The following is a 13826-nucleotide window of genomic DNA, read 5'->3' as shown; positions in this document are numbered from 1 at the left end:
TCTGTAGCTTTGGAGCCTGTCCTGGAACTAGCTCTTGTAGACCAGGCTGGTCTCGAACTCACAGAGATCCGCCTGCCTCTGCCTTCCGAGTGCTGGGATTAAAGGCGTGCGCCACCACCGCCCAGCTTTAACACGTTTTTAATACTGAAGTCTCAGTGGGATAAATTTGTGACTCCTTCTATTTTATGAATTTTAAGCCAAGGATACAGTGTATGAAATGAGGCATGCGCATATCGCAGTTTACTCTGTGATTAGATCAGGAAGTAGATAACCTGAATTTCGTAGATTGACTTTCATGAAATTATTTGTATTTTTTTCTTAAAAGTAACAAAGTTTGATTTTTATGACTTCCATACTAAATGTATTAGTATCGCACAGAATTTTATAATGTATTTTCTTATAGAGATGAAAATAATTTAAAATTGGAGAGAGTACCTAGTAGTTTTACATTTATTTTGAGTGTGTAGGATGTTTCTACAATCTTTAAAATGAATAAATTTGGCTTTTTCAAATTATGATGATTGAGGAAGTACATTAGCTATATCATTTAATTTATCACATACTTATTAACCACTTACAAAGAAATTTTAAATTTAAAATAATTCTTAGAAAATTAATAATTAAATGGTCTACGGCCATACCACCCTGAAGGCGCCTGATCTTGTCTGATCTCAGAAGCTAAGCAGGGAAACTGCCTGGGAATACCAGGTGCTGTAGGCAAAAACAAACAAAAAAAAAATAATAATAATTAAATGATTGTTTTCCCTCTATTTTTTCTGGAAGCAGATTTTTTACTTTTTGAAGAAAATGACCATTCTAGCTTTCAGTGGACACTTGGATTAGTGTGTGGGAAGTGTCCACACCTTCAGTCATGTGCTTGTTTGTTAGCCTGCACTCAGCTTGTAGCCAGGGAGGAGAAGGTGCGCTTGTGCTGCCTTTAAAGCAGCTGCATAGCATGTAAACTAGAGTAAGATGACAATTCAGTCTTCACTATGTCACTATCAAACAGTTTGATAAGATTTTTATAACTTATTTGTAAACCTATTGAGACACCATTTTACTAAATTTCCAACAACATGGAAAGATAAATCAATCTGATGAACTGTTAAATTTTGTCATTTTTGTTGTTTTTTTGTTTTTGTTTTTATTTTTTTTTTCAGAGCTCTTTGTGTAGCGCTGCCTATATTAGAACTCACTATCTAGACCAGGATGGCCTCTGCCTCCCAAAGCTGGCATTATAAATGTTGCTCTTTACATACGAACTCACATGAGGACATAGTTGGCAAATTACATATAAGTAGTCTCTGCATCACCTTTTTGTTTTAGTTCCACTCCTGCTCCTGGATGCACATTGGTATGGCCATATAGGAACATGTATTTACGTAAAACGTAGTTCAGTGCTATAGTCATCAGCATTAGTTTATTTCTCTCTCCAATGTATTTATGCTAAAATTGGTTTGACCCTGGAAACAATTTTCCATATTATAAGTTTGACATTCAAATGATAAAAGCTACAGCTTTTATATTTTTATGTATCTCTGCTTATTTTATAAGTGTTGTGCAAAATGTTTGGCAGCCATTTTAATTGATATTAGATGAGGAAATTTTCTACTTCATGCATTCTAATCAAATAATTTTGGATGAATTATTGTTTAATTTCCTTTATCAGAAAGCAAAGTTGTTTATATTATTTTATAATATTGAATTTCCCTCTTTACTTTCTCCATGCTTAATGCACTAAGATAATTTTTTTGTTTCCAAACTCATCATAAATTTGTACAAAAAATATAATGAGATCTTTTCATAATTGTGTTTTTTAAACAGAGAGTGAAAAATAAATCATTGGAAGATGTGGTTGTGTTAAATGTTGACACAAACACTTTAGAATCACCATTTAATGACTTGAGCAACCTACCCAGTGATGTGGTAAGTCCAAGGGATGTCTGTGGTGAGCAAGAATGTTTGTTGGTGGACCCTCAAGTTACTGTTTTCCACTTTGTATCTGAGCCTTTAAAGTCGGTCTATACAAGGGTTTTAAGAAGAATTGATGTAGATTCTATTTTTAATATTTTACCTTTTCGCAGTTGAGATTTTAAATAGAATGGCGTATTCCTTATTGTAAAAACGGGATCATAATTAAAAAGCTAGATGCATTCATTACGCAGAGTTCCTTTAACATTGAGTCCCTTCATCTCGTCTTAATCATTGTATTACAAAGTAGGCATTCTGTCTGCCTGGTGGCATGTCTTGCAAAAGAACGAGAGAGTTTTTGAAGGCAAGAAGAAGAAGGGGCCAATTATCGGCTTTTGCTTCCCTGCCACCTGCCAGCGCTTTTCCTTTTAATTAATGATCTGATGGCACTGGTCAATATAATAAGAAATGCTTGTACAGTTGGGGTCAGAAAATTCTGGCTTTGATCTCTCTCAACTTTCTGAAACATTTATTTGTTTTCTCTAAATTATTTCAGTTTTATTTTAATCTTTCCTGTCCTGCTGAGGGCCACAAGAATAAAAACCTACAGTTTGTCATCTCCTTTGGCAGAGCAAAGAATTCTTACTTCGAATTCTATTTGTAAATTAAACTGCAAACCCAGTTTGTCATAAAAGACATCTGATCCTTTTGAAATGATGAAAACTGTCTATTGTCTGTAAAGCTGATAAATTAAGTGCCAGTTTTCTTCGGGTCTTTGATCTTGTGGACGGTGTGTGTGTGTGTGTGTGTGTGTGTGTGTGTCTGTGTGTCTCTCTGTGTGTGTTTTAATGGGATATATTCTGTATTTCATATTAAATAATCTATGTAAAATTGCCGTTGTTGGCTTTTGTATTCTTTAATAAAGGGCAAAATTGCAAACTTGTGCTATTTCTGTACATATTTGATGACTGTATGTCTTTATAACATAGTTATAAGTTTAAAATAGGTCCCTTCTTTAAGAGAAGCCCTCAAAGTGTTCATTCTTCTCAACATTATTAAAATTTGAGAATTAAAAGTAAACTGTGCAATATATTTTTCTCTATTTTCTTCATTATTTAGGAGTTTTAGAAAGTGAATTTAAAACTCAAATTTAAATAATACATTAGTATTAGCCTAGATTGTTCCTATGGATAATGATAGGAAAATTGGAAATTAATATCAAAGCCAGAATGCTTACGCTTATCAATAACCAGACCAGTCCCTGACCTTTAAGCTCATTAGACTGAGCTGTGTATTCTCTGCAGTGAAATTGTGTGTGAACCATCCAAACTCAGACCAGCCGACACTGTTTTTTTTCTCAGTTTAATGCAGCCAGGGACTTCGTCATGAATTCTGCAGAGACTGGACTGTTATTAAGGATATATTATGTATCTAGAAATCCATCCAAGTAGTTTTCAGTGGGTGGAGAAATCCTTATGAAAACAGAATTCCAGCTTTTCAAAACATTTTAATTATGGCATACACATTTTCTACTGTTATGTTTACTAAACAGAGTAGTGAGAGGAACTCTGCCTTGCTCTGCATGATGTTAAAATCTGTATAGTTGCACCGAGCTCCTGGACTGAGCCTTTGAAGTCTCAGCATAGTGGGAATTGCTTTTAACTGAGAAGTACTTTGCTTTAGATTTTTTTTTCTAATTATATAGGAATGCTGAGCGACGCTCACAGATGTATGGATACGCATAGAGGTTACAAAAGATTGGTGTGCTCTTATTTAGCACCACATTCGGCTAACTGCCATTGTGCGCATGTGGGAAAAGGAGCATTGGCAGCGAGTGCAGGCGGATTGTAAAGGTGCTGCCACTTGAAGGCCACAGACTTGCTGACAGCTGAAGACTCGGCCAGTAAAAGCTCTGAGATAGCGCAAGGGCTGTGTGTTGAAAATAAGAGGTCTTTTCAAGTCGTGGTGATTTTCTAAAATATTTTAAACAATTTTTCATTTCATCTCTAATAAAGTTCTCATTTTTATCAGTTTTTCAAGGCTGCCCTTTAGAGCGCTACACAGTTTAAAATGGCTAATGTTTTAAACAAGATCTGATAAAAACCTGAATAATAACTGAATTTTTATGTGTGATTTACATTAATACATATTTTTGAAGGTATTACTATTGGCATTGTTTGATTAGTTAGTAAGTTAACTGAGATTTAAAAGGAGGCCCTTTTGAAAGCATCCCCCAAGGCATTTAAATTATGCTCACAGGCTGGGTGACGGTGTGTGCATGTGCACTCTATCACTGTGTCACACTGACCAGTGGCACGGCTGCTCAGAGGTCAGCGGTCACAGTTGTCCTGAATTACTAGCTCTTTCTTCCTGTGGACCCTCTGGTGCGTTGCATGCTGTAATCTTCTTAATGGCTTCATTCCAATATTCACACATAATATTTTAGATTTATTGACTGTTAGAAATACTACCACGCCAGTAGCACTTCCGCTGCTCTGAAGGTATTTAAAATTGGAAAAATAAATCAGGGCATGCTTCAGGAATCCTTTGTTTTCCTTTTGGGAGGGAAAAAAACCACCTTTCTTCCTGTTTTCTGACAAGAACACTTGGCTTTTGATTTCGTCATTTCACTGTAGATTTGGATCATCAAAGCAAAACAAAGGCTAGATGTTTTATTGGGAATGATTTTAAGGGTATTATTTCATAGAAACACTTTTGAAGACAGTGACACATTGAGACTCTTTTACAGCTTATGTATGGAAGTTTGTGATTTTGTTTTAGTAATGTGCCATGTAAACATTTTCAAACATATGTAGTTGGAATATTTTGAAATAAAAGAGTAAACTTTAGGGCCTAGTAACCATCAATCAAAGTTAGTGTTCTGGTGGTGTGTTTATGAGAACAGGAAGGAAAGTTCAATTATATATAACTGGGTAAATTTCAGATGAGTTCATTTAATTTCAGAGAATGAACTATTGAAATCCCTCATTCCATATATTTATAGACAGACTTAGTTTAATTATGTAGCAACTTAAAACTTTGTATTTCTTACTTTTACCACTCATTTTGATTTTTGTTATTATTAATATTTTATAATATTTGGGAAATGTTATTATTCATAAAGTAAGAAGGTAACCTATTTTCTTGCTGGAAAATTAGGCTAATAATTAGAATTATAGGATGATTTAGGAAGTATGTTCTCATAATAATGTTAAGACCAGCAATTATAAACCAAGTCTTACAGATGAAAGCCGCCGGAGAGTTGACTGACATTTGACAAAGCTACTTGTATTAGAATATTCATTACAACAGGCAAGTGGTGTTTGCAAAACCATTTATTGATAATTCTTATTTCTTAAAGAACATGTTCTTATTTTGGTAAACAAACAGAGCACAGGAAGTATACTGTTGATAGCTAGAGCTTTAGTGGATAAGGCTGGTCTTTGTTTTTATGCCCCAAAGAGAAGACCACAGTTCCTCACAGGAAGTGGGATACACATTTATGAGTATCTACAGTTTCATTCTCAAGCAGCTTGCTGTTCTTGTCTTATTAGAGGAATAGTAGCATGTTATATTTGATTTAAAATTTTTCAGTTTTTAAAGATATTTTTATCTTGCAAATACTCTTGTTGGAAAATAATTGTTTCATATGATAAAAGTTAGTGAAAGTGTCTACCACCTTTACATGTTATTCTGTGTAATGATCAGTATAATTAAGTATAGTTGTCAGACATCTACTGTGCAACTTTATGTGATTGCATAGGGGCACACTGTGATAGAATACCTAGGTTTTGGTATAAACTCTTGTAAATTCTAAAGTATTAGGAAACACTTTTTATAAATGGTCTTTTGTAAACTCTTACACTTGTTATACTGACATTTAAAAATATCCTTTGAAGGAATATGCTAATGATTTGTGATATAAAGGGGAAGTTCACCAAACTCACGAGGAACCTAAATAACTAGAGAAAACTTCCAAAACACAAACTTGAAATTAAAATTTTAAGTAGCTACATTTAAGAGAGTTTATTTATTTGGAAATCAGTTTAGAAAAGAATTGACTATTTTAGAGGATTTTAAAATTAATTTAAAATGATAAAATATATAAACTAATTTCTTGTGGCCATGGATTTTATCAATAACTGTTTAATTGACTGACTCGGTCCTCTAATTTAACATGAAGGCTTTAGCGAGTTAAATGTCAGAGTTACAGGAAGATAAGGCCCGGAGACTATGATTTCTGTTCCCAGTGTGTCCCAGCTCTGCTGTGGTCCTGATGGTGTGAATGGTCAGGGAAGCCTCTAGCAAGCGCCTGTGATGGTCCATGCTGTATTTCTTCAAATTACTGCATAGCATGGAGAACATTTAATGTATAGAACAGACTTGAGGAACCGAATCTGGTTTCAGTTTGTCCTTGAAGACGTCTATGCATGTCCATCCTCATTCCGGCATCCGTTCTCCAAACTTCTGCCTCGCCAGGCTCTATGATGTGCTTTGTGAGAGTAGTAAGCACTGGATGAGGCGTGCAGATGAGAAACAGTCACGCCGTTTAAACACCTTTTACAAATCTCTGTGTAGTTATCAATTTATTCTCATAATGGAAAAACAAAAGAAACCCAGAACGTTCTGTATTTTTTTCCTTCAATATAGCATTTCATTTCCCACCTGACTGGAAAAGCCCTCGCTGCGATGGTATTCTAATTGTCTGTGAAAACCCATTGTCTTTTTAAATGATTATTTTCATAGATGTGATCATTTCTAAAGTAAATTTTTTGTTTGCAATTACAGATTTTACTATTTCCCTACTTTCTTTCATGGTATATTTTCAGTATACAAGGCTTAGATATGAAGAAAGGGAAAAGGAAATATACCCCAACTTTAGATGTGCTTGAGAATATCTCAAAACTCTACTTTTCTCTCACTTGAGTAAGAGCTAGTCCAACTTTGGGGACTCTCCTCTTTATATCTATTTTGTCCTTAATAAAGTTACTTCATTGCTGCCTCTTTTACTGGCTGTAAGAGCTCATGCGTTCCATGGCTTCCTCTAGCCTTTCATTTTTCAGAGATGCCGCCTCTCTAGCACTCTCCCCTTGTGCTGTATTAGCAGCATACTTTTCTGTTTCCTTATTGCTAATTAGGAGTGACAAGAAATGGCGCACTTTCCTTTTCATCCTTTACGTTGTCTACCGTTTATCCTACTCCTGGAAAGCCTTGCCTCTCCCACCTCAAGACAGTGCTGTGGTATGCAATACTGAGTGTGTTGTCCTCGGAGCTGTTCTAAACTTTGCTTGTATCATAAGGACTCTGTGAACTTTGAAGTGAATTATGATCCTGACGCCCACTGCAGATGCTCTGCTTGAGTAGCCTGGAGTTAAGGTAAATCATGTCTGGAACAGGTGGTTTTGCTCACTGTATGTACTCTTTGAGGCATTCATTGGCTCGGCGTGTATTTATGAAGCATGTACTGCGTACCCATATCATGCTGAGAGCTGATAATATAATGGCAAATTAGAAAACACATATTTCAGTAAAGACACATTCCTTTGACAGGCTCACTGGTCTGGTATTATTGTAGATGTTGACAGATGTTATAAAGAAAAAGAACAGCTGCACTTGAAGAGACTGACATGACAGCCCTAGTTCACTGAGTCAGGGAGACAGGCCTGTTCTAGGCTTAGATGCAGGGAAAGAAAGTGTTGACAGTTGTAGTCCCCCAGAAATTGCCTTTTTATAGTAATACAAAGAGTTTTAAGAGCCCAGTGTTCTCTGGATTAATGTGGCTGTTCCCTTTTGGCCTGACAGGAACCTTATAAGATGTTAGCTCATGGAGTGCTGAACTTCAGGTTCACCAGCAAGAGCAACTACAGGAGCCAGTTTAGTCTTTGTTTTCATTTCATATGACTCACACATGCTTTTGTATAACACTTTTTGTTTCTACTTTAAGTGATAAATCAATTAGGGCACAACTTAAAATACCACAACAAAAATTCAGAAGTTTTGATCTAAACTTTTTATTGTTTTATTCATTACCAAATGGCCAGATCTGAAAGTAAAGATATAAGAAACATTGTACAGACTGAGCAGGTTATTTATAGGAATGTGTATATATATTCCATATATTATTACATACATTATATATACACACACATATATATATGCATATAACAACTATTAATGAAAAAGAAGACCATGGATTAAAAGAGCAAGGAAGAGTATTTGGGAGGGTATGAAGGGAGGGGAGGAAAGGGCATAATATTGTAATTAAGTATCCAAAATTAAGAAAAAAATACTTACAAAATGTTAAATACTTATTGTATAATAATTCAAAGGAAAGCTGTCGAGAACTGTAGGCAACTTCCATCTTCAAGGCATGGTATCAATTCCAGGGTTAAGGTACCTGTTCATTATTTGTCTCTACTTCCTAAGAAAGGAGAAATCCAGGTAAGGTACACACAACCCAGTTCATACTCCATTTGCCTGGTTCTACACCAAGTCACAAGGGAAATAACTAGGTTATCCATGTACTATTCAAAATTTGGGACTAACGTTAACAATATATGGAGGACTGATAAATGTGGACTGCACAGCTGAGGTGGACATGACTTTGATCAAGCTTACATACCATTTTTATCAGCACAAAAACATAGATAAGGCTTTCATAGCACAGTTAAGTTCATCATGTCCTTCTATAATGATGGCCTGCTTAGTGTGTCTAAGTATGCCTCTTTTTAAAATTATGGTTCCATTTCTATACGTGTGTATGTGTGTGTGTGTGTGTGTGTGTGTATACATATACATATGTATATACATATATATACATATATATATATATAAAACCTGCTCAGTCTATATAGTGTTACTTGTGTGTTTCCTAGGTGACTACTTTCTATTGGATAATTAATTATGTTCTTCCCACTTTCTTAATCACCTGGAGTTCTTTGTCTAGGGTCGAAGGCTTGGGATTTCCTCAGTCCACGTTAGCATGCCTATTGGTATTATTCTTACTTGACTTCTGTTTAGGCGTTCATGTTGGCAAGACTTTATGGCTGTAGCTTCTACCATTTGTAGGAGTCAGAATCTTATAGGAAACTCCCTGTTTCATTGGCACTTACAATCTCTCTGTCCTCTTTTATGGAGTGATTCCTTAGCCTTAGGTGCAAGAGTTGTCTAGTAGACGTATCAGTTGGGAATGGGCTCCACAATTCTGTATTTTGATGAGTTGTGGTTTCTGTAATGGTTTCCTTGTTGATAGGTGAGAATAACACTTATAATTAATACTTAGAATGTAGTTAGGTATTCTGCTGTTTTAGTGAGGTGTGGGTTATATTATCCATAACTTAACTATCCCTGGTAGTTAGCCATGATCTGCATGCCATTTATGCTCCCTTAGGAGAATAGCCATGCCATGCTGATCACCGTTGCTCCCTCAGGGTCAACATGTTGAGCTGGTCATTGTTGCTTACTTAGGGCCTCCATGCCATGCTGATCACCGTTGCTCCCTCAGGGTCAACATGTTGAGCTGGTCATTGTTGCTTACTTAGGGCCTCCATGCCATGCTGATCACCGTTGCTCCCTCAGGGTCAACATGTTGAGCTGGTCATTGTTGCTTACTTAGGGCCTCCATGCCATGCTGATCACCGTTGCTCCCTCAGGGTCAACATGTTGAGCTGGTCATTGTTGCTTACTTAGGGCCTCCATGCCATGCTGATCACCGTTGCTCCCTCAGGGTCAACATGTTGAGCTGGTCATTGTTGCTTACTTAGGGCCTCCATGCCATGCTGATCACCGTTGCTCCCTCAGGGTCAACATGTTGAGCTGGTCATTGTTGCTTACTTAGGGCCTTCATGCCATGCTGATCACCGTTGCTCCCTCAGGGTCAACATGTTGAGCTGGTCATTGTTGCTTACTTAGGGCCTCCATGCCATGCTGATCACCGTTGCTCCCTCAGGGTCAACATGTTGAGCTGGTCATTGTTGCTTACTTAAGGCCTCCATGCCATGCTGATCACTGTTGTAGCAGAACACTTTTATTCTTGCTGTTTACCATGATTCAGAAAATAAAATCAGAATATCTGGGTAAGGTTGTTATTTTTCTTTATAACAATGATACTGTAGAAATGAAGAGAAACACCCACTGTTTCTCTGCCAGACACCCTGCAGATGTGCCCGTCTGCACGGACCTGTACAAAACACCCTGCAGCACAGACTACTGACTTCTTTGCTTCATTATCATGCACACACACTCTTGCACTTCATTGCTAAGATGGAGAATGTGAACAACCTGACCATGGCTCCTTGGCCATGGAATCACATGCTATTTTGTGCACTAGTTGATAAGACCAGGTCTTCTTCTCTTTGTAAGTTCTTGCTATAAGAACCCGGTCACTGAAGCAGGGCGGTGATAGCGCATTCCTTTAATCCCAGCACTCGGGAGGGAGAAACAGATGGATCTAAGTGAGTTTTAGGTCAGCCTTGAATACAAGAGCTAGTTCCAGGACAGGCTCCAAAGTTACATCAAAACCCTGTCTCAAAAAACTGGGACTGATGGAACAGGGGACCAAACCGGACTCTCTGAATGTGGCTGATGGTGGAGGAGGACTGAGAAACCAAGGACAACGGCAATGAGCTTGAACTCTACGGCATGGACGGGCTCACTGTGAACCTTGTCAGTTTGGTTGCTCACCTTCCTGGACTTAGGGGGAGTTGGGAGGACCTTGGACTTAACATAGTGAAGGGAACCCTGATGGCTCTTTGTCTTGGAGAGCGGTGGAGTGGGGGTATGGGTGGAAGGGAGGGGAGGGAAGGGGGAGAAGGAGGGGAGGAGATGGAAATTTTTAATAAAAAAATAAGAAAAAACAAACAAGCAAACAAATAAATAAACTTTAACAAATTCCTGCTTCTAGTGCTGTGAATGACTGTGAATGCCCGATTGTCCTTGTACAAGGAGAGAGAGTGTCCATTTCTGAAGGGTTTTTCCATTAACGATTTTTGACCTATGTATATATAACTAGATGGAAAATATATTTAGAGGCAGAAAATGGTCTAAAAATAAAGTTGAATAAAAGCTGTGACATAATCTTTAGCTGGTGAAGGGTCAGTAAGCTCACTTTCTTAAGGAAAAAGGTGATGTGTGTTTTTTCAATGTAATGGAATTTATGATAACAACCCTGTCCAAAGTCCTAAATATTTCTTGTGAATTCAGAGTTGCATGCTAATAGAAGTTTTGCAGTCCCAGAGGAGGATATACATTTATTTCATACCTAAAGGTAGAAGCTTGGAACAGAAGTAGAAAATATTATTTCAAAGAGCATGTACTGCAAAGGGTGTAGAAGAGACACAGTCAGATTATAGATTAAAACCTGCTAAAAGCTAATTAGCACCAAAGGGCAATGGTAACCATTGTTGATTTACAGCACTGATCTAAAGGCCAATGAAAACAGCGAGGTTTGATACAGTCAGTTTATATTAGATTAATACACTGATTCCTAAAATGGATTTTTAAAAGCAATTTCATTTTGATAGACTGTTATTGAGCACTCATATTCACACTGAGAAGTCTTGAATTCAGATGCCCTTCTGGCTCCTGGAAATCAGATCTAGTGACTGTTGTGTCGATCTATAGCAAGCCAAGAAAGTACATGAAATAATACAGAAACAAGCAAAGAAAAAGCACATTTCTTACTAGGAAGTTTTGCATCTACTACATTTATATAAGGTTAGATAGGACTTACCATAGCACTAATGAAGAGAAACACAATGAGATCCATATAGGTCATCACAAGTTTCCTGGAAACCTCGTTCATAAATTCAAAGAATAGGCAAAATTGGTGTAATGATGTGCTTTATCTTCCTCTGCTCAGAACAGTGCTTTAAAATGTAGTCAACATAAAATTTGTTGTGAGTTTCTTTGTGTACGGATTCTTGTAGATGTGAGGCTTGCTTTCTACTTGAAGCAGGTGTGAACTTGGATGGGGACAGAACATTCTTTTGCTCATGTCCCTAATGGCTGCCGTTTTGGAAAGCATACTTATAGAACAGGAGTTTTCTTTTTTCTTTCTTGTATTCTGGATACTAAAGAGCCCCTAGCCGATCACCATGTGACTGTCTGGAGAAGTGAAGGTGCTGCCTTCCCTCAATGCTGGTACTAATTCTCTGGAGTAGCTCAGATAAAGCTGTTCTGTCCAGGGCATGGTGAAGGGAAGGCTGGGAAGTGTGTGACGCTCCCCATTCCATGAGCGTGTGCCGACTGCCCACACAGTTCTATTTGTTATTTCTGAAAAGTACAACTTGAAGAACTTTATTTTGCAAAGACACAAGGCATAGCTTTTGTAAATAAGCAAAGTTTTTGATTCATTTTTCTGTAGAAAAGATGGGAAAACCTCATTCTTTTAGTTCTTCTAATGTTCTTAGCTATGGGATGCATATATCTTATAATCTTTATTGGAAGGACAGTAAGAGAATATATATTTTGTTATTTGTTTCTACTTTTTTAAATCTAAAAAAGTACCATTTCAAATCAGAATAAAGGACATTAAATCTGAAGTGTGTTTGAACTGCATTATTGTTTGGATATTTGGATTACCTAAACTGAGTTTAGATTTTAATAACAAAAGCTTTCTCTGAAATGAATCTGGTTTAGCAGTTTTTGGTCAAATGAATTAGGCTCTAAACTTTTATCTGAATCTGTGGAGCTTGGATATAAATTGAAAAGATCACAGCTGTGGGGAGAAGACCTATACCACAAAGGCCTTTCTGCATAGATTATGAATACCATAACTCAATAATTTTTCAAAACTATAGTTATAATTGGACCCAATGGGGGTCTGTTTCTTTGATGAGATCACAGTAACTGTGACTTTACACTGGAAAATGTCACTACTGTGAAGGTTTATCACCTGTAGAGCTGGTCTTTCCTCTGATGCTGTGTTCATTTCTCATTAGCATTATTCAAAGTTTAGTTGTTAATTAGGTTCACACTTCAATTACAATCATCATCTACAAGAGTAGTCAGGACTGCTTGAACAAAGAAATAAAAATATTCCCCTTTGCACATATTTAAAGGATAATTGGTATTATTTTATTATCTAGTAGTTTATACAGATAATATTGTGTTCAGGGAGCAATCTAGTTAAAACTTGTCTCTAAATTAGTTTTTATTTCCTTAAGAAAATAGAATGCAACCTCACATTTTTCTATTTAGAATGTATCAATAAGGAATGTATATGAAATTTGTTTTAAAGTGTACAGACTATGGTTTTTCTATTTTGATTGAAAGTAGTGAAATGAATAAAAAGATAGCATCCTGAGTATGAACTCACTTACATCTATGAGTCCACTAGCCTCTTACATTCCATTTCTAAAATGCATAGCACCCGAAATTAGACTAGGTGTGAAATATTGTAGCAGTTGAACAGCTTTTCAAACTTTTTATGTTATCGTATAAAATTTCTGTGTTTGCAGAACATGAGTATTTTGTTCTGCTTGCTGGTTGGTGTGGCAGTGATACGGAGCTCCAGTCTAGCCCATGGCAATGGGACATTCTGGACACTACATTTGTATCACAGCTTTGCCTCTGAGTAGCCACACAATGAAAGCAAACTGATTCCTATCTTTTGTCCCAAGTTTCTTAATTTATAAGCGATAAAATGAATGTTTTTCTTAAAGTGTGGTGAAATTGAAACGACACAATAAAAAACATTTACGTTACATAAGTTCCCATTTGTGGCCGGTGTAACTCTATCTCTTCTCTCTTTCGTTCTGATAATGATAAAAAGAGAAAATTACTTATGCAAATGATGCTTCCAAACAGAAAATAAAATTGTAAATGATTTTGAAGGACTCCTAACAAATAACAATACCCAACAGAAACGAAGGCGACTGAACCAGCTTTATCTCTAAACAAGTAGACACACGTTA

The 13826-nt window shown here is 36.7% G+C and overlaps 1 protein-coding gene across 2 annotated transcripts in view; it reads left to right on the top strand.

Moving 5' to 3' along the window:
* Window positions 1–13826, top strand: part of Dennd1b (DENN domain containing 1B) — a 225071-nt gene that overhangs the window by 125612 nt on the left and 85633 nt on the right. For both annotated transcript variants that reach the window (XM_038349159.1, XM_038349158.1), the window contains one exon: window positions 1825–1926. In XM_038349159.1, coding sequence (XP_038205087.1) covers window positions 1825–1926 — 102 coding nt within the window. The remainder of the gene's footprint in view (window positions 1–1824; window positions 1927–13826) is intronic.

The sequence above is a fragment of the Arvicola amphibius genome, chromosome 12 (assembly GCF_903992535.2).
Source record: "Arvicola amphibius chromosome 12, mArvAmp1.2, whole genome shotgun sequence".
Classification (NCBI taxonomy): Eukaryota; Metazoa; Chordata; class Mammalia; order Rodentia; family Cricetidae; genus Arvicola; species Arvicola amphibius.
Note: the sequence above shows the minus strand (reverse complement) of the source record. Positions and strands in the feature narration are given on the sequence as shown.